The 20,482-nt window shown below is 35.6% G+C and overlaps 1 protein-coding gene across 3 annotated transcripts in view; it reads left to right on the forward strand.

The window, feature by feature from the left end:
• WDR45B (WD repeat domain 45B) overlaps positions 1-20,482 on the forward strand; it is a 91,055-nt gene that overhangs the window by 45,813 nt on the left and 24,760 nt on the right. For 2 of the 3 annotated variants that reach the window (XM_072640903.1, XM_072640904.1), the window contains 5 exons: positions 13,511-13,701; positions 14,946-15,031; positions 17,129-17,230; positions 18,026-18,147; positions 18,743-20,272. In XM_072640903.1, coding sequence (XP_072497004.1) covers positions 13,511-13,701; positions 14,946-15,031; positions 17,129-17,230; positions 18,026-18,147; positions 18,743-18,849 — 608 coding nt within the window. In that variant the 3' untranslated portion in view covers positions 18,850-20,272. Of the gene's footprint in view, positions 1-13,510; positions 13,702-14,945; positions 15,032-17,128; positions 17,231-18,025; positions 18,148-18,742; positions 20,273-20,482 lie in introns of those variants that run through there. The other variant, XM_072640905.1, reaches the window with a different exon arrangement.

Below are 20,482 nucleotides of genomic sequence, written 5' to 3' on the forward strand. Positions count from 1 at the left end.
GGGGTGGGGTTTAAGAGATAGGAGTCAAAGATAACACCTAGGTTGTGACCCTGAGGGACTAGGAAAATGATATTACTCTCTGTGATATTAGGGGAGGTGGGAAGTGAGGAGGGTTTAGGGGAAAAATAATGAGTTCAGTTTTGCATAAGTTGAGTTTAAAGTGCCTACTGGACATCCAGTTCAAGGTGTCTGAAAAGCAGTTTGGGGATAAGAGCTTGGAGGTTAACAGGGAGATTGAGGCAGGAAAGATAGATGTGAGAATCATCAGCACAAGGATGATAATTGGAAAGTATGGAAACTCATGAGATAGCCAGGTAAAGTAATATAAAAGGAGAGGAGAAGAGGGCCCAGGACAGAACCCTGTGGAATACCTGTGGTTAGAGGGCATAATCTAGATGAAGATTCAGCAAAAGAAACTTGAGAAGGAATCCATTGAGAGAAACTAGTGAATCAGTATTTTTTTTTGGAAGGGAAGGGCACAAAAAAAAGGAGATGGGGAGGAGAAAGAAGGAGGGTCTGATGTACCTTAATCAAGTCGGTGGTAAACAATGAAGGAAACTTTTAATTCATTTAGGATAGAAATACCAGAAAAGAAAGGGGGAAATCTCAATTCAGTTATGGGACTGGGTTCCTACTAAAAAAATACTCCCCATGAAAGGAGAGAATTATTCTATAGTGGGAGATGAGGACTTTACAATGGGATAATCTTTTGAGATTTCGTGCTTAGAAAGAATACTCAATACACTTGAGAAGGATTAGAGGTCCAAGGGGCAAATGAAATCTATACAGTTGGAAGGGCATAGCTCTAAAGGGAGATTTCATGGCAAATGGGAAAAATGATCATGAGGAAGGCAGGGGATATTAACTATATTCAGAGACACAAGAAAGTTTTTTTTACCCTGTGGCGGTACTTATGCTGTCTATATCTTCTTGTTGAAACTGGACTTCTAAGAGTGAGGCACAACAGAAGGAAGGAACAAAACCTATAGACATTTATTATAGGAGTGAACTCAAAATAGGTACCTTAGAAGCTTTAGTTCCATGAGTAATATGAAGACTAAAGAAAGAATAAAAGGCATGAGGACCCTGAATAAAAGAATAAAAGCCTTGAATAGGCAAGATAGATGATCAATGAAGAGATGAGACATACTTTTTTAAAAAGTGCAGAAAATTTTTAAGAAGCAAAAGAAGTTGAAGGGAAAGAGATCATGAGGGATTTTAGTTCATTTTAAGATGAAAAAAGAATTAGATAGCTAGATAAAAGGGAAAAAAAAGAAATAAGTAAAACATTGATAAGCAGAACTTGAAACTGAGGTTAATAGTGAGAAATGAGGGGATGTCATGTTGAATAGAAGAATTAAAATGAATGGGAGAAACCATAAAACAAAACAAAACATAATACAAAAGAAAATGGTCTGCTTCATTCTGTTATCCAGTTCCATAGTTCTTTCTCTGGATGTGGAAGGTGTTTTGCCTCTAAAGTTCTTCGTTAAAGTACCCAAACTAGTTGAAGACCAGAAGAGATCATAATTAATTCAGTCTCAGAAAAGGAAATAGAACTAGCTATAAAGGAACTACAGCAAACAAACAAATAAACCTCTCTGTTCTTGGTGAATTCTTATAAGACTTTAAAGAACAGTTCATGCTGGGGGGCAGAACCAAGATGGTGGAATAGGGGCAGCCACCCAGATGAACTCTCTTAACATTACCCTCCAAATAACTTTAAAATAACATTTCAAGATGCCAGAGTAAAGGCAGGGCCTTGCCTGAGCTCTTCACCAAACCCCTCCAAATGCCTTTAAAAAATGGTTCCAAACAAATTCTAGAGAAGCAAAACCCACAAAAAGACAGAAGGAATAACATACACACTCAATTGGATATAGAAACATATCTTACACTTCAGGAAAGTAGTGAGTAAGAGGATAAGGGAAGGGAGGATGATAAGGAGGGCAGATTGGGGGAGGGGCTAATCAGAAGCAAACACTTTTGAGGAAGGTCAGGGTGAAAGGAGAGAGAGAAGTGAATAAATAGGGGGTGAGATGGGATGGAGGGAAATACAGTCTTTCACAACATGACTATTATGGAAGTGTTTTCTATGACTACACATGTATAACATTGAATTGCTTGTCTTCTCAATGGGGGGGAGAGGGGAGGTAGGAAGGGAAAGAATTTGGAACTCAAAGTTAAAGTTGTTTTTACATGTAACTGGAGAAAAATAGCATAGTAAATTAAAAAACAAAGCCCTGCCAAATCAAATTTTGGAAGGCAGAGCCAACAGAGAGTCAGGTGAGATATTTTTCCAGTGCAAGAAAACTTAAGAGGTAGGCAGGAAAAGTCTGTAACCTTGCGGTGGGGGTGTGATGGAAGTCTATCCAGAGCTCACACATGCAGCAGCTTTAATGGCTGTAGAAGCAGCAGCAAATTTGGGAGCTCGCAGCTCAGAGATAGTAAGGGAGTTGGACAATTAGTCAGAAAGAGATTGCAGGGGGACCCTTTGCTGGCACTGGGTATAGCTGACACTGATTCACAACTGTGTTGCCCATAAGCAGTTTTATGTCAAAGTTCCAGGGCAAAGAAGAGCACTGGGGGAGTTACAGGGAAGCAGCAGCCATAATTACAGTACCAAAGCAGAGGGGAACTCTACTGCATGTAGCTGAAGGGCACAAGGACCCCTTCCTTGGTAAAGACCAGAGTATACAGACCAAGAGAGAAGTGACCATACCTCTTCCAGGATCACACCACTCCAGAAGCACCAAAAACTTGCAGACCCTTAGACCTAGCTCTGAAAATAGCAGCATGAATAAGCCTGAAGCTTGTGATGGTGCGAGAAATAGGCTAGAAAAATGAACAAACAACAAAAAAAGAATTTGACCAAAGAAAGCTGCTATGGTGACAGGGAAGACCAAGACTCACAAGAAGACAACAACGTGGAAACAGCTACCCTCCCCCACCCCCCCCAAAAAAAAACCCTCAAAGAAAAATGCTAATTGGACTAAGTCCAATAAAGAATTTCTGAAAGAATTAAAGAGTGGTGAAGAGGAAAAATTGGGAAAAGAAATGAGGTTGATTCAAGAAAATTATGAAAAGATATTTAACAGCTCGGTAATAGAGGTGCAAAAAATAATTAAGAAAATAGCACCATAAAAACCAGAATTGGCTTAATGCTGAAAGAGGCACAAAAATTCACTGAAGAAAAGAGCTTCTTAAAAAGCAGAATTGGACAAATAAAAAAAAAAGGTATAAAATCTCACTGAAGAAAATAATTCCTTAAAAATTAGAATTGGGTAAGTGGAAGATAATGAGTCCATAAGACAAAGAAATATGAAAACAAAGTTAAACAAAATTAAAACAATGAAAAAAGTAGAAGAAAATGTGAACTATCTTTTTGAAAAACACTAACTTGAAAAATAAATCAGAGAGATAATTTAAGAATTGTTGGACTTTCCTGAAAGCTGTGATCAGACAAAGAGCCTAGACATCATATTTCAAGAAATTGTCAAAGAAAACTGCCTTTGATATCCTAGAACTAGAGGGTAAAATAGAAATTGTAAGACTCCCCTAATCATCTCCTGAAAGAGATCCCAAAATTAAAAACTCCCAGGAATATTATAGCCAATTTACAGAGCTTCCAGGTCAAAGAGAAAATTCAAGAAGCCAGAAAGAAGCAATTCAGATACCGTGGAGCCATAGTCAGGATCACATAAGATGTAGTGGTTTCCATGTTAAAGGATCAGAGGGCTTAGAATATGATATTCCGGAAGGTAAAGGGGCTAGGATTACAACCAAGAATCATTTACCCAGAAAAACTGAGTTATACTGCATCAGGGGAATAAAATGAATGTTTCATGAAATAGAGGACTTTCAAGTGTGCCAGGTAAAAAGACCAGAGCTGAATAGGAAATTTGACATTTTAAAGAGAAGACTTAAGAGAAACATAAAGAAGTAAATATGAAAGAGTAACCATAAGGGACTCAATGAAGTTAAATAGTTTATAGTCCTATATGGGAAGATGATATATGTAACTCCTAAGAATGTTATCATTATTAGAGCAGTTAAAAAGAGTTTACATGGACAGAGAGCATGGATATGAGCTGATTTTGTTGATATGATCTCCCCCCAAAAAAATTAAAGTGAGAGAAAAGCGGATTGCACTGGAAGAAGGGGGAAAGGAGTGAGTGGTGGAACAGGAAAATTTTTCTCACATAAAAGAGGATGCAAGGAAGAACTTTTACAGTGAAGGGGAAAATGGGTGCGGCAGGGAATAGCAGATGAAGCTTGAACCTCACTCATCAGAATTAGTTCAAAGAAGGAAATTTATATTATACACACTTAGTTGTGGATAGAAATGTAATTTGCTACATAGAGATATAGGAGGGGAAGAGGATAAAAGAAAGGAGGGAAAGGTTACGAAGGGGAGTGTGGATCAAGGGAGGCAGTGGTTAGAAGCAAAATAGACTTTAAAAAGAACTGGAATAAAACAAGCATTTCCATAACAGTACAATAAAAAAGATGACTGCACGTGAAACTGCAAATCTACTCTGCACAACTTACTATTCCTTTCAAATATACAACAAAATTATCATGTAAATTCACTTTTCTTGTTTTCCTCCCCTCCCACCCACCTTAAAGATGGCCATCATTAGACACAAATAAGTAAATATGCATACTTTTATTTAACAATTCTTTCTCTAGATGCAGATAGTGGCTTCTGTCCTTAATAGTTAATTTGGGTGTTTTATAATAGTCAAAATAAGTTATTTGCTTAAAGTCGTTTTTAAAATGATATTGTCTATTACTACATACAATATTCTCTTGGTTCTGCTTATTTCACTCTTCATTATTTTGTGCAAGTATTTCCATGTTTTTCTAATATCATCAAGCTCATCATTTCTTATAGCACAGTAGTATTCTATTACTATCACATACCACAGAATAAAAGGAGAGAGAGGAAGAAAGAGAATATAATAGGATGAAGATAATCAGAGACCTACATTTTTTCAAAGGTGAATAGGAGTGCTGGGCCTGGAGTCAGAAAGACTAAGCTTCCTGACTTCCAATCTGTCCTCAGACACTTAACTGTATAACCCTGCTTGCTTTAATTTCTTCATCTGTAAAATGAGCTGGAGATGGAAACGGCAAACCACTCCAGTGTCTTTCCAAAGAAAACCCCAAATAGGGCCACAAAATGTCAGGCTCGACTGAAAAAATGACTCGACAACCACCACCAACATAGACAATGAAGTAATATCAAAAAATTTTATAGCAAGTTTTTCTGATGAAGTCCTCATTTATATATGCTGAACGTGAAGCTGTCAAATTTATAAAAATAAGAGCCTTTCCCCAGTTGATAAATGGTCTAAGAGAAGTACAAATTAAAACAGCTCTGAGTTACCATCTCACAACTGTGAAAAATGACAAATGCTGGAGGAGTGGAGGGAAAAATAGATACACTAATACACTGTTGGTGAAATTGTGAACTGATCCATCCATTCTGGAAAAGAATTTGGAAGTATGCCAAAGGGCCATAAAATTACATACCCTTTGACCCCATAGTGCTAGGCTTGTACCTCAAAAGAGATGAAGGAAAAAAGAAAAGGACTTTTATGTACAAAAATATTTATAGCAGCTTTTTTTATGCTGGCAAAGAATTGAAAATTATAGGTAAGCTTATACATTGGGGAATGACTGAACAAGTTGTGGTGCATATGATTGGGATGGAGTGTGTGTGTGTTTGTCCTTCATTCCCAAAGAAGACCATGCCATCAGAAATAATGACATGGCTTGCATTTGACTTTGTTTTGAGTGATGGAGGGCTGTGCAGGTCACTAGCCTCACTTTTCCTCCAGAGCCATCTGGATCCAATGACCAGATATGCCTCAGGATGACTGGAGATGACCCAGGATGAGGCAGTTGGGGTTAAGTGACTTGCTCAAGGTCACACAGCTAGTGGGTGTCAAGTGTCTGAGGTGAGATTTGAACTCAGTTCCTTCTACTTCAGCACTGGTGCTCTATCCACTGCCCTACCTAGCTGCCCTGGAATAGAGTATTATTGTACTATAAGAAATGACAAGGGGAATCATTTCAGGAAAAACATTCCAAGATTTATATGAACTTGATACAAAGTGAAGTGAGAAGAATGGGGAGATCATTGTGCACAGCAGCGTTGTAATGATGTAACAGTAACATAACTGTGAAAGATTTGCCTGCTCTGGTCAATACAATGCCCCAAGATCATTTCAAGTGACTCTTGATGAAAAAATGCTATCCACCTCCATAGAGAGAACTGAAAAACTTTCAAGTGCAAATCAAAGTACAATTTTTTTCACTTTAAAGAATTTATTTAAAATAAATTTTAAAAAATTAGTACCAATCTTACAGGAATTATTTCCTAAAAAATTGAGGAAAAAGTTTGCCATACTCTTTATGAGACAAATTAAGTCTTAATATCTAAATCAGGGAAGGAAAAAGGAACTTAAAATAATGTTAGCGTAATAATAGCATAAAAATAAAAGAACAAAAAAAGATACCAGCATCATTACTGAATATCAATTCAAACATTTTGAATAAAATCCTGTCATACAAACAGTCCTTCATCCTCACCAGTTGCATTCATACCAATGATGCAGTGTGGTTTAACATTAAGAAGACAGTTAACATAATCATATTAATTAGACAAATCCCAAATCTCATGGCTACCTCAATAGATGAAGACCTGTTTATGCTAAAAACTATACTGAAACACCTATTAATACTAAAAACTCCATAAAGTATAGGCTAAAGGTTTTTTTTGAGTAGCATAAAAAGTATCTATCTAAAACCAGAAGCAAGTATCGTATATATTAGAGATTTACTAGAAGAATTTTCTGATAAATACAGGAATAAAGCAAGGATCCCCACATCCCTTACTGTTATGTTATTGTCATCATGTAATATGGTTCTAGAAAGATCACCAATAATAATAAAGCAGGAGAAATACATTAAAGTTATAAAGATAGGGAAAGAGTAGTTCAAACCATCCCTATTTGGTGTTTACATGATGTTTACTTAAAAAATCCTTTTGTATCAGTAAAGATACTAATTGAGATACTTCATAGTTTCAGCAGAGTTGCGGAATTCAGAGTATAACCACAGAAAACAACAGGATTTCAAATAATGACAATATAAGAGGTAATCTCATCCAAAATAACTACAGAATACATGAAACATACAGGTGCCAGTTTACCAAGCACACAATATACTAGCATAGATTAACTTAAAAAGTGCTCCTTAAACAAATAAGGAGAACTTTAAAATAGCTGAAGGGGAATATTCAGTGCTCTTTTCTTGGCTGTAACAGTATAATAAAAATGATAGTGCTACTAGAGTTGGTTTTTGTTTTTAAAGTTTTAACAGTTAAACTAGCAAAGGGATACTTTACATAACTTGATAAAATAATAATTCATTTCAGAAGCAAAATATCTAAAATATCAGTGGAAATAATGAAAAAAGGTAGGAATGGAGGAGGATTAGCATTTCTCAGACCTTAAACTTTATTTTAAATCAAAGCATAAAAACCATTTTGTAATCCTTAAAAATAGAGAAGTATATCAGCAGAACAGACTGGATAAGGGACAATCAGAAACAATAACTTGCAGTTCAGTAAACAAGAAAAGATAAATTACTTAGGAACAAATTCGCTATTTGATTAAAAACTACTCTCCAAACTGCCCAAAATTAGGCTTAGTCCAACATATTATTCCTTATCACATAATAAATTCAAAATGGATTCTTGGCATACCATTAAAGAAATAAGAATTGTAGGAAATTATATACCTTTCACACCTGTGGATTTGAGATATATTGTTAACCATGTAAGGAATATAGAGACAGTTTCAGAAATAAAATAAATAACTGCATGAAAGTGATAATTTATGTACAAAAAAAATTAATGCCTTGTGGATGAGAAGACAAATGGTAATGGGCAAAAAAAACTATATCAAATTTCCTAGACAAGGGTTTATCATCTGAGATATATAGACAACACATATATGTGTGTATGCCTACTACAGGAATGTGAATTGAAAGATTAACCACACTGAAATCAAAAGTAAATGTTACAAAATTACAAAAAATAAACAGCCCTAAAGAGAAGAAATGAGAAAATATCCCCACCGCACAGCTTTGGAGATGTATTCAAGTCCTTATAGATATTTATGTATCTGTCCATGTATATATCAAGAGATAAACATAAGAACAAGTAGTTTTCCATAGGGGAATTTCAGTGTGCTAAAATAACATATGAAAGAATTGTACAAATCATTCATTAAGGTAAACACAAAGCAAGACATTTCTGAGCTTTTACCTAATACCCAGCCAAGTGGCAGTAAGGACAAAAGATGAAAATAGTCAGTGTTTTAGGTATTATTGGATTATAGGCACACTAGTGGCATCATTGCTAGAACTGGTGAATCGGTAGATCCATTTTGGAAATAAAGTGCTGAAAATGTTCTTAATCTTTGCCCCAGATGTTCAGCTGCTAGGCGTAGGAGTATCCCCAAGGAGGGATCATTGATAAGAAGAAAGTCTCCATACAACCAATATATTTGTAAAATAGTACCACTCTTTTTCCCTAGTAGCTGAGAATTAGAAATATCACAAACATCCATGAAAGATTATATATTAAGTGGAATATGTAGTTTGATTTTTAAGAAGTGGATATTAAATTGCTTACAGTAGTAATATAATTGCCCTGCTGTATCCCCATCTGAACTGCCTTCTATTCTTTTTTGCAATTAAAAAATTTTTCATTTAGTTTTTTCCTCATATTTATTGTGTATATCAGGGCTTCTTAAACTTTTTCCACTCATGACCCCTTTTCATGTTTTCGTAGTGTTGGGATTGTGTGGTGTGAGGGCACATGCAAGGCAAAGCGTACATGCTTTGTTTGCAGAACCAAGACAGTGAATTTGCAGGATGCAACATAGAAACACCTCAGATTCATTGTGTGTTTGATTTTGAATTAATTTTCGGTTGTTGCACGTTCAGAAACCTTTTACTGTTGCCAAATTTTTTGCAATGCCTTGTGGAATCAAGACCCATAGTTTAAGAAGCACTGGTTATATCGTTACCATCAACTCTTACCACCTTCTTTATATATATGCCCTTGCTTATCACAAATGAGTATAAGCAAGTAAAACGATTCAACACATTCTCATATCTGAAAATATATACTATATTTTGCACCTCTAGTCAATCAGTACTGTGCCAAGGGATAAGAGGCATGCTTCATTATTAGTCATTGCATTGATCATGCTTCTGAAGTCATTCAACATGTTTTTGAAATCTGTTCTTTTTAGTGTTTTTTTTAACATAAAGAATGTATTTTGTCTACAGTTTTTTCTGAATCTATTGTCATAATCTTGACATTTTTATTGTCTTGTTATAAATTTGGTCTACTGTGGTTATTGATGTTGATCAGTCATTCATTCATTCATTATATAAATCCAACCCACAAGTCATCATGTATAACATTTTGAATATGTTGTTATACTCAATTTTATTAAATATTTTATTGAATTTTTATGTCAGCATTCCCTAGAGATACTGGTTTATAGTTTTCTTCCTTTTCTTTATTTCTCACTGATTTGAGTACCAGGATTATATTTGTCTTGTAGAAGTTTGGTTGGATGCCTTCATTTTCTGTTTTTGTAAGAGAAAAAAAAATATAGTTTTGCAGTTATTTGAATGTTTGATATGAACCTATTTTACTTCCTCCCCATTTTTGGAATTCATTTTTGACTTGTTCAATTTTGTTTTCTTAGATCACTTTTATTGGCATATAATTGGGCAGAGTAGTTTCTGGCCGTTCCTTTATTCATCTAATGTGAGTTATTTTGCAATTTTTATTTTGATAATGTTTTTTTACTCACCATTATTTTTAAAAAATAATTTAAAGTCTCACATATTATTTTTGTTGCATTATAATAATCAGCAAATTATGTATTCATTATCTCTACTCTTCTATGTTATTTGGTGAAGTTTTTATGCCTCCACATATAGATAGTCTTCATAAACGTACCATTTACAACCGAGAAGTATGTAAATTCTTTTTCTATTCAGTAATAACCAGAGATTTATTATAATTAATTTTTCTAAAGTTCTAGTTAGGTCCTTAATTTCTTACTTGTATATGTTTTAGTTAAATTTTTCTAAATCTGAAAGGGGCACATAAAGGTGTTCTACTTTAGAATTTTGCTTTCTGTTTCTTCTAATATAGTTAAGTTTTTATGCAGTAATCACTAGAGTCCCCTCCTCTTTTTCTTAAATTCAAATCAGATCCTTTTTTATTGTATATCTTTTTGTTAACTTTTTCTAGGTCTAAAAGGAGCACTTAGAGGTCTCCAGTGATTATTATTTGTCTGTTTCTCCCTATAGGCAGATATACTTTTCATTTAAATACTTGTCTATGAAGCCACATTAAGTATGTATATGTATTAGTATTATTTCATTATATTATCTTTAATGATAATAATTTCTTTGCTTATCTCCTTTAACTCAGCTTAATTTTATTGTTGTCTGGTCTGAAATCGTAATGGCCACTTCTGCTTTTTTTGACTTCACCAGAGGCATGATAATTGTATTCAAGCCCCACATTTTAGTGCTTTCTAGCTCTTTATCTTTTAATTGGGCTTCTTGTAAACACCATGTTACAGCTTTCCACTACCCTTTACTCTGGGTGTATGTGTGCGCACACGTGCATGCACGCATGCATGCATCCTCAGCCCTTTTGGCTCTGCCTCCCTACATAGGTTTTAATGTCAGGAATGCTTTTGTTTCTGTTCAGACAAACGTCCACATCCCAAACCTAGCAGCTACCATAGTTTACTGTTAACATGGATCCCTGCTGAGATCCTCTGCTTTTTGTAGTTGTTCAGTCATTTTTTAGTTGTTTCCAACTCTTTGTGACCCCATTTGGGGTTTTCTTGGCAAAGATACTGAAGCAATTTGCTATTTCCTCATTTTGCAGATGAGGAAACTGAGGCAGACAGGGTTAAGTGATTTGTCTAGGGTCACACAGCTTAGTAAAGTGTCTGAAGCCATATTTTGAACTTTGAAAGATGAGTCTTCCTGACTCCAGGATGGGTGCTCTATCCAGTGTGCCATGTAACTGCCTGAGAGCCTGTTCAGCATGACTCAAAGGAAATTCAAGGAAAGCTGAGATAAAGAAAGCAGGCTGGGTGCTGCAACTAGATGTATAAGGACTGAGAAGTGAGGAATGTCTAGGGTTCTCTGTAGTTTTTGTTTTTTTTTCATCCTGTTGCCAATTTAAAACATAAACTCTTTAGCCAGCTATTTAAGGCTCTCTGTAGTCTGATTCCACTATACTTTCTTGTTTTTTTGTTTAATTTTAATCCCCTTTATGCAATCATTATTCTAGTCAAACTAGAATACCTCCTTTTCTCCAACATAGTCTTGCCTTTTCTCATTTTAATTTGCATAAGCCATGCTCCTTTGTATATGGGACATATCACTTTGACATTTCTTCCTGTTGAAGTATTTCTCTCTGAAAAAAAAATACTTCAACAGGTCCTTTGCCATTTCTTCTTTGAAGACTTTTTGTTTTTTGCTCTTTCGTGACACGCTTCCACGCTTCCATTCTGACATAATCCAAGCTAAAAGTATTATTTTTCTTCTCAGATTTTTTTAGAGTTCTTTTGGTGTCTCCTTTGCATTTAGCAGTATGTTTTGTGCCATTCCTTCGTTGTGTATTTGTCCTTCCCAACATTAGGTTGTGAGCTTCTTGAGGGCAAGGCCTCTGCCTTATCATTCTTCATATCCCTAGTGAATGAACACATTGAAAGGGCTTTAATAAGTGTTAAGTGAGATAAAATTGAACTTTTAAAGACAGTTGTGGATGGAGGTGTTTGAGACCAATAATGGCTATATACAGCATGATGTCATGGATAGAGATCTGACCTGGCCTTGGAGTCAAGAAGGAAGTCCCACCTCTGATACAATCAAGTCATTTATTCATCCAGTGTTCTGGGCAGTTCTTTTAAGAACATGATTTGCTACAATGATTAAAGACAATTACAGAGGACTCATGATGGAAAATGATGTATACAAATCCAGAGAAAGAACTAATGGACCCGGAATGTAGATCAAAGCACACTATTTTCACTTTCTTTATTTTTTCATTTTTTTTTCTCTTTTGGTCTCTTCTAATATGGAAATATGTCTTACATGATTGCACATATATAACCCATATCAAATTGCTTACTGTTTTAGAAAGAATGTAGGGGAGGGTGTGAGGGAAAAACATTTGGAACTCCATTTAAAAAAAATGAATGTTACAAATTATCTTTACATATAATTGGAAAAAATAAAATACTATTTAAAAAACTTGAAGTAGGTATAGGTCGTTTTGGTAGGGCAGGAGTTATTGGGAATTACCTACACTAATAAGATCTAGGCCCCTAAAATGGCTTCGTGTGTGTGTGTGTGTGTGTGTGTGTGTGTGTGTGTGTGTGTGTGTGTGTGTAAAAGGACTCAGAGGAAACATTAGTGCTCACCAGCCTCCTAGTTTGAGCACTGATTATTGTTCTTCAACTCTGAAGAATCTACTCCAGCAGTAGGGTACCTGTTTCAAAGCAAAATAACAGAAAATCATGGGAGGTGGGAATTTTGTCCTGCTCTGGTTTTCCTTGACACCAAAATGGAAATAAAAGTGTATAGAAAATATCCAAGGACATAAAGTAAGTGATTCTTTAAATTTCCAGAAGGTTTCAGTGAAAAGCCCTATTTTATTTAAAGCTAGCTTTGGGATTAGAAGGGAGTGCAATGGTGATAATTTAGGCACAAGGTCTAAATTAGGTGAAGAGAAGAATCTACCTCATGAACAGATAATTACCACCTCTTTTTTTTTTTTTTTTTAAATAAAGAAGCAAATTGAAAGCCCCTGAAGGAACTGTTATGTTAAGGCCTGTTATGTTCTCTTTGCCTCTCCTAACATTTTTTTACCTTCCTCTTTTCCTCCTAGTTTTTGCTAATTTCCCAATCTCTTCACCTTAGCTTCCCCCAAACACCACCCTATAGACTATGCTTAGTGAGCACCCTTCCAAATTTTGCTTTAATGATATCTGTATTGTGATCTTTTGAGAAATGTGGAACTTAGGAAGTATACCACAGACTGCACACTATTTTTTTTAAGGATATCCTCAGTGTTTAGTACTGTATTTAATTCAGAATCTGATAGGCACTAGGGAGCTTAATTGTGTCTCTCTAGCTGAAACTTTTGGGCATTCAAAAAAAAAAAAAGAAAGGAAAAGGAAACATTTCTGTGATTTGAGATGCTTAAATTTATTTTCCTGATTTGTTTTTGTTGTGATTGCTGAGAATTATGGAATCCTTTTTTAAAAAACAAAATGAAACAACACAGTTGGGAATATAGTGTGGAAAATGGGATGGCCAAATTGTAAGATTGGCTATTCACACAATCCTGAGCCTTTTTTCTGAATATTTTTGTATCTAGGTCTATGTGTTTTATGTCCAAATAGCAACAATTCTCTCCTGGCATTCCCTGGTACACATACTGGCCATGTGCAGATAGTGGATCTGGCCAACACAGAAAAACCTCCAGTTGATATCCCAGCTCATGAAGGAGTCCTAAGCTGTATAGCTTTAAATCTCCAGGGAACAAGAATTGCAACAGCATCTGAAAAAGTAAGCTTCAATTCAGAGAATATATTTGGGATTAATTTTTCAGTCTGTTCTACTACTTTAGGACTGCTTGACAGTTCACATAGTGTTATTGGGAAAGTTTTGTTTTAAGAGTGAAGAATTTTGTGGAAACTTTTTCTTATGCATAATCACTTATCTTGTATATGATATCAGGGCTAGATTCCAATTCCCTGTTCCTTTAGAGAACGTAATTGGTGATTAAATTGGTTTTTTAAATCATGTCCTTCATTTCACTTTTAATTTGAGTAACTTGTAAGGCTTCTTTGACATCTGTCTACCTTACGTAAGTCATTAGCTTATATCTTGGTTGCCACCTGGAATCACAGACAGTCCAAAGGTCATTTCTGCCAGGCTGAGGCCTGTATTACTTGATTGTGAGTGGTTGTAGGGAGGAGGAACAGTACAACAAACCCATCATTCCTAATTATCACTGGATTCAACTAATGTTAAACTAATGGGATGTATACTAGTTGATGGCTAAAGAATGTTGTTCATGAGCAGGTCAGGTAGCAACAGGAGATTAGCCTAGAATTAAACTTTTTCCCATAGGAATTTGCAAACTAAATGAGACAGTGAAGGATAATAAAATCTCAATGTTATATTGAACCTACAAATAGTAGTAACTGGCTGTCAGTCTGGTGGCCACCTCCAGAAGCACATTTGTCTTGAGGTTGGAAACCTTGGGTTCAAGTCCCACCTGTCTCTCCCTATCGTTGTGACCTTTCTTAACCTTTATGAACTTCAGTTTCCTCAACTGCAAAATGCTCATAATGATAATTGCCCTTGTTATGAGAAAGCATTTTGTAAAGCCCTTTGTGGCTGTGAGCTGTAACGGTGCAAACTGGCACATTGTGAAGGTATTAGTTCCTATGGTAGCAGCAAGAGACATCAGAAATCCTTACACACCCAGATTTCCAAGCATGGAATTTTTTTTATTGCTGGAGGTGATGTTTCTCTGTGTATTAAGAATATTTAATTCTGAATCTCCATTGTATTCTCAGTTCTAGCATAATATTGTTAGTGAGTTTTAATGCTAAGTGGAAAAATTTGGTTGGAAGATAAAGCAGTGCTAAATGACTTAGATTACTAAGTAAGAAATTATAGGAAGTATTATTTCTGAGAGGCTTACAGGTTATAGATTTGTAAGAACTATGAATCTAAAGCAGTACAAAAATGAACTGGACTTCTGAATCTTTGATAATGAGACACTTCACTGTTTTTCAAAGGGGACCCTTATAAGAATATTTGATACTTCATCAGGGCATTTAATCCAGGAACTGAGAAGAGGATCTCAAGCAGCAAATATTTATTGGTAAGAATATGATTCATTTGAATATAGGGGATTGAGAGAGAAGATAAGTCTAGTTTATTTCCTGGGAAATGGCTGGGTCATGACAACAGCTGTGTGATTTACAGCAGAGATGGTCTATAGAGAAACTCAAATAAGACTAGCTATAATTCTGATACCTTTTTTTTTTTTTCCAAGAAAGAATGGTTTTCCTGCGAGGCAGGAAGAGTCAGAGGCTGCAGTGTTGTGCTGTGGTTATTAGGCTCCTACTCATCTCTGGAAGGGCTTATTCTTTTCTGCAGCGTCCATCTAGTGACAGAGGGCAAGTGGCTTTAGCTCCTGGGACTTCATTGTGTTCACCAAAGCAGCCAACTCAATAAAGAGGATACCTAGTGCTTTTCACAGAATCCCAGAGTTGGAAGGAACGTTAGTAACCATCTAGTGTTCCACTCCCCTTCCTTCACCCCCTCCCACTCAAAGAACACCCACTGCAACTAAGGACTGATGGCAGAAGTTCACTCTTTTAGAAAGCTCTGATATTTATGAGTTTTTTACCTTAGATGAAGCCTAAATTTGCTTCTCTACAACTTCTGCCCCATTGTTCCTGCTCCTGCCCTCCAGTACTATGCAGAATAAGCCCAACCATTCTTCCACATTCCAAACCTGTGGATATCACATCCTCCAAGTGTTCTATTCTTCAGGTTAAACGTCTCATTTCTTCATTTCATCCTTACATGGCATGAGTGACATTTTTATTTGTAACATTCCCTGCCATGTTATCAAGTGGTTTGGGTCCTTTATAGAAGCTCTTTTGGGGTGTGGCCTCTAGACACCTTGAATTAAGCTGTATAGGCTCAAAGGCTAGATTTTTCCCAGGCATGGATAACTAAAAGCACAAATGTGTTGTTTTTTAAACAATATTTCTCTAAGTTTTAAATCAGCATGTGAAATAAGTTTATTTTAAAAGAATGGAAATAGGTAGTCACTAAATTCAGTCTGTTATGAGTCATTACTTATACTCTTGGCTTTTTTTTTTTTTTTTTTTTAAGAAAACCATTAAGATGAGTTTCAGCTGTGGTATTTTTGGCACAACAAAACCCTGGATGTTTTTCCTGTACCAAGATTCTTTGAAGTTCGATGTATCTGCTTACTTCAGCTTTACTTTGGCTTAAATTAGAGCTTAGGATAGCATCAAGGACCTTAAAGAAAATTTTTAATTCACCTTATTTGCTTTGTGTAATTAATATAGTGCCCCTTAAAGAGAAGGTTGGTGTCTTGCTTATGCCTGCCTTCATTGAGACTCCAAATCCCTATTGGCTTCTTTTCATGATAAAAATAGAAAAATCAGGCCACAGAGTGACCCTCTGAGTGTGCATCAAACTCCATAATGGTCACTTTCTAATCCAAAGGTTGATTTGCTGAGAATATTTTATATGACCCCGATTCCCTTCTTCCTTTATATAGGTACAGACACTGAATAGAATTTCTTAAAGCCACTTAAAGCCTTTTCTTAAAACACTTAAATGTTTTACACCTTGACATAGATCTTTAAGTTCACTCCTTTCTTAAGCATGGCCTTGATACCTTCAACCTTTAAAAAGATACTGAAACAAAAAAGGATAGTGTTGTCCATTTATATGATTTGTTACAAGTTTCTTGAGGACTGTGTGGAGAAGTAGTGTTTTGAGACTGAGGTGATCAATATTTGTTTTATCTTGTGTTTGTTAGTTTAAAGTGTGTTTGATGAAGGTACTAAAACATAAACTGAACTTTAAAAGAAGCCAAACAAAATATTTTGGGAAATATCAAAATATAAACAATTTTACATGACTTTTTAGAGTGTAGGGTAGGTGATTTATTTGAACTCCCCAGCATAACTCTGTAGTATATTTGACTGGGAATGGCAGGACTTAGGTTTTAGTGCCTATTTTATTACAGTCTATCTAGCTTTATGATATTGGATATATCACTTCTTTGCCATGGGCCTGTTTCATTATGTGCAGGAGATGTTTGGACTAAATGACCTCTAAAGTCCCTTTTATCTCTTATATTCTGTGACTCTGGCCCCTGGTTCCCCTTGCAATCTCAGCCTGCCAAAGTTCTGTTTTTGTTTTCTTTCAGTATTAATTTCAATCAGGATGCTTCACTCATCTGTGTATCAAGTGATCATGGAACAGTGCACATTTTTGCAGCTGAAGATCCCAAAAGAAATAAGCAGTCTAGGTAATGGTTTGGGGATTAAATTTTGACATCAAGTGAGATTCCTTGTCAATACCTTTGGGTTTGTATGTGATATGGTAATAGGCAAAGGCTGTCATCTGTGAAGTCAGCATTTACTCTATTTTGAGGGTTTTGAAATCTTACATAGTATTCTGTAACAAAGCAGTTGCATGTTAGAACTTTTATTCCCAGTGATTAAAGCCTCTGACCAGAAAGTGGAGGGTGCCAAGAGGATCCTTGGCTCCACAACTTTGGGAGAAAGACTTCGTTAACTCTCTGGTGCTAAGTTCTTTAGGTATCATCTGAGATTTGGAAGAGCAGACCTCACAAGTCACTTCCACCTCTAAATCCTACGCTCCTCAGTAAATTAGTTGGTTCAAGCAATATTGTTTTTAGATTCCTAGGATAGAGTGTTATTGGTAAGACTTCCTAATTTTTCACTTAACTTTGTGTATCTGTGATATAGGAGAGGTTGGATCCAGAAGATTAATTTTGTAGCTTGTTACTTCTGTTCTATTCAACAGTCTCTTCTGTGATTATATCACAAAACCAAGCATTTTCCCAAAAACAGTCTTTCTCCTAAATTGATTACAGGATGTAAAAGTAGAATGTTTTTCTTTAAATTTCTCAACCTGATTTTGAAATCACTTTACTGGCTGTACTAGATTTAGAAAGCACTTTAATCTGTTTATCCTGGGTTTAGATGGGTAACAGTTTTCAATATCATTAAATGTTCTGAATAACTTTAATCATATAATATAATCTTTCTGATCACTGTTTTCCCCTCCTCCTTCCCAGTTTGGCATCAGCCAGTTTTCTTCCAAAATACTTCAGTTCCAAGTGGAGTTTTTCCAAATTTCAGGTTCCCTCAGGCTCTCCATGTATTTGTGCCTTCGGAACCGAGCCAAATGCTGTCATAGGTAAGTTTCTTTTTGCAGTGTCATATGTTTAGAGAAAAAGTCCTGACTACCTTCTCTTTAATCAAGGGAACACATAAAGTTTCTCTCCCACAATCAGCTTTTGATTTCTGTCTACCAAGTGAAGGTCTTACAGATCTAAAGGAGAATTATCTTCAGTATCTCTCCTTCCTGCTTCTGCATTGTAGATTCAGTCAGAGCCTCAAAGTGCATTATTTGGAGAATTATATATGTTGTGAGCACCTAACTGGTCTCAACCATTTCTCTGAGAAATTCATAGATACTTTATCCTGTGAGTTATATAAAAATGTCCTGATGAGATAAAATATTTTCGTACATGTTGGCTATTCATTTTTCATCCAAAGAAACCACAATATCTACTTAGCTTAGGGGAAAAACAGTGTTCATTAGAGTAGATTTGGTGTAATGAGAGATGGTTTTGGGTATCTTCTGATAATTCTTTGAGACCAGCATTTAGTTTTCCAAGAAAGAAGTGTTGTTTTAATTTGTTGTTTTCAGATACAGTTTTGAAAAAGGAAGTAATAACCTTTAAACTTTTAAAAGAAAAACAAGATAAAATGGGTTTCCTTTTCCATAGCAATCTGTGCGGATGGCAGCTATTACAAGTTCTTATTCAATCAAAAAGGAGAATGTTCCCGTGATGTCTATGCTCAATTTCTAGAAATGACTGATGACAAGCTTTGACCTTGCAAGAGAAGTATTTGGACTGAAGTACTGCTGAGTTATTCTGCAACACTTGGAGGACTCAATATTAACCTGTAATATTCCCCAGTTCTGGTGGGATGCAGGCCTCACTGAGGAACAGGTTCCAGGGGACTAACTGAGAAGAGTCTTGATTGGGAAGTAATATACCATTATTTGATTTCCTTTTATAAGTGAGGCCTCACATTTCTAGCATGAATGGGAAAGGAAATAAATCACACTGTGCCAGAGTGAGCACTCAGGTGGTTTTTCAACTGCTTGAGCTTTTTCTTGGTTTATTTTCTGTATTCTAATGATGACGTTAGCTTTACAGGTTCATTTGTACCCTCTATACCAAAACAAGAAGGAGTTTTGTACAGGGGGTTGGACCAGATTTGGATATTGACATTGTATAGGCAATAGCTTACATCCTTTTCATTGAGCCTTTTAGTGGGGAAATGAACTATTTATGTAAATACTAGTTCTTGTAGTGTACAAGATTTTAAATAGAATAGTAAAACCAGCAGCTTGCCTTAGTACGGAAGAAATGAATTCCTTCTTCAAATCTAAAAACACAAAGAGGAAAAACACAACTAATATGCTTTAGCAAATGCAGTCTGAATACTTTCTCTACTTAAGGTCACCAATGCAGATTTGTTTTATTCATGTATACACATGTGCTGACTTTATATGTTGATGTGTGGAGCTATGAACATTAATGCAGAAGTTAGAACAGACTCTCCAACATTGCTCAGACTTATTGCTGACAGGAGTAATTTTTCCTCAGATAGAAATACAGTCCTGAGGAGAGTGAATCCATCTTAATTTCAGGGAAAAATAGAGTAAGTGGAACAAAATAACAAAACCAGATTTTTTTTTTTTTGAAGTTCTTATCCATGACTATTTCTTTCAGTTTAGACAGTAAGATTTGGCATTTATTCTAGTGATACCATACTGCTGCATTCCAAAGAGAGTGAGCAAGAGTGTATGAAACTCATTTCTATTTCCTTTGGTGCTTAGTTTGAGCACTTCACTGTTACCTTTCCCTATAACATTATTTCCTGCCACTGTTATAGAGGTGGCTACACACTAATTATTTTGGAAATGAAAGGCACATAGAATTTTGGAACTAAAGTAGAATATTATTATGGGTTCTGTGTTAACATTGCTTATGTGAGATTTTGCTTGATTGTAAATTACCTGGAGACTTAATTTCATGTGTTCCTGGTTTCACATCTCACTTGTCTAGAAGATCTGTAGCTGCAAGGTCTTTCCATTTTGCCTGATTCTTGACGGTGTCATGTAATATTGACTAACTTTTATGTAAAGTATGCATGTTCCTTTTGTGTGGGTTTAATCATGAAAATTCATTTTGCACATTTATTTGTAACATTTCTTTTAAATAAAAATGATTAATTTTGTTGTACTCTTCTGGTTTTGGGAAGCAAAACTTGGATATCACACATGAACAAAACCAAGATGATATGTTTTTCATGTTTTGATAGACTTCTGTTTAGATTCCACACCTTGGGAATAAAAATGTAGATTCTTGGGTTGTAGTGTGCATTGCTAAGGGAAACATTCTTGGAGGAGAAAGCAAAGAGAAAGCAGAAAAGTTAAGATATCTAGAAACTAG

Source organism: Notamacropus eugenii, chromosome 2 (genome assembly GCF_028372415.1).
Source record: "Notamacropus eugenii isolate mMacEug1 chromosome 2, mMacEug1.pri_v2, whole genome shotgun sequence".
Classification (NCBI taxonomy): domain Eukaryota; kingdom Metazoa; phylum Chordata; class Mammalia; order Diprotodontia; family Macropodidae; genus Notamacropus; species Notamacropus eugenii.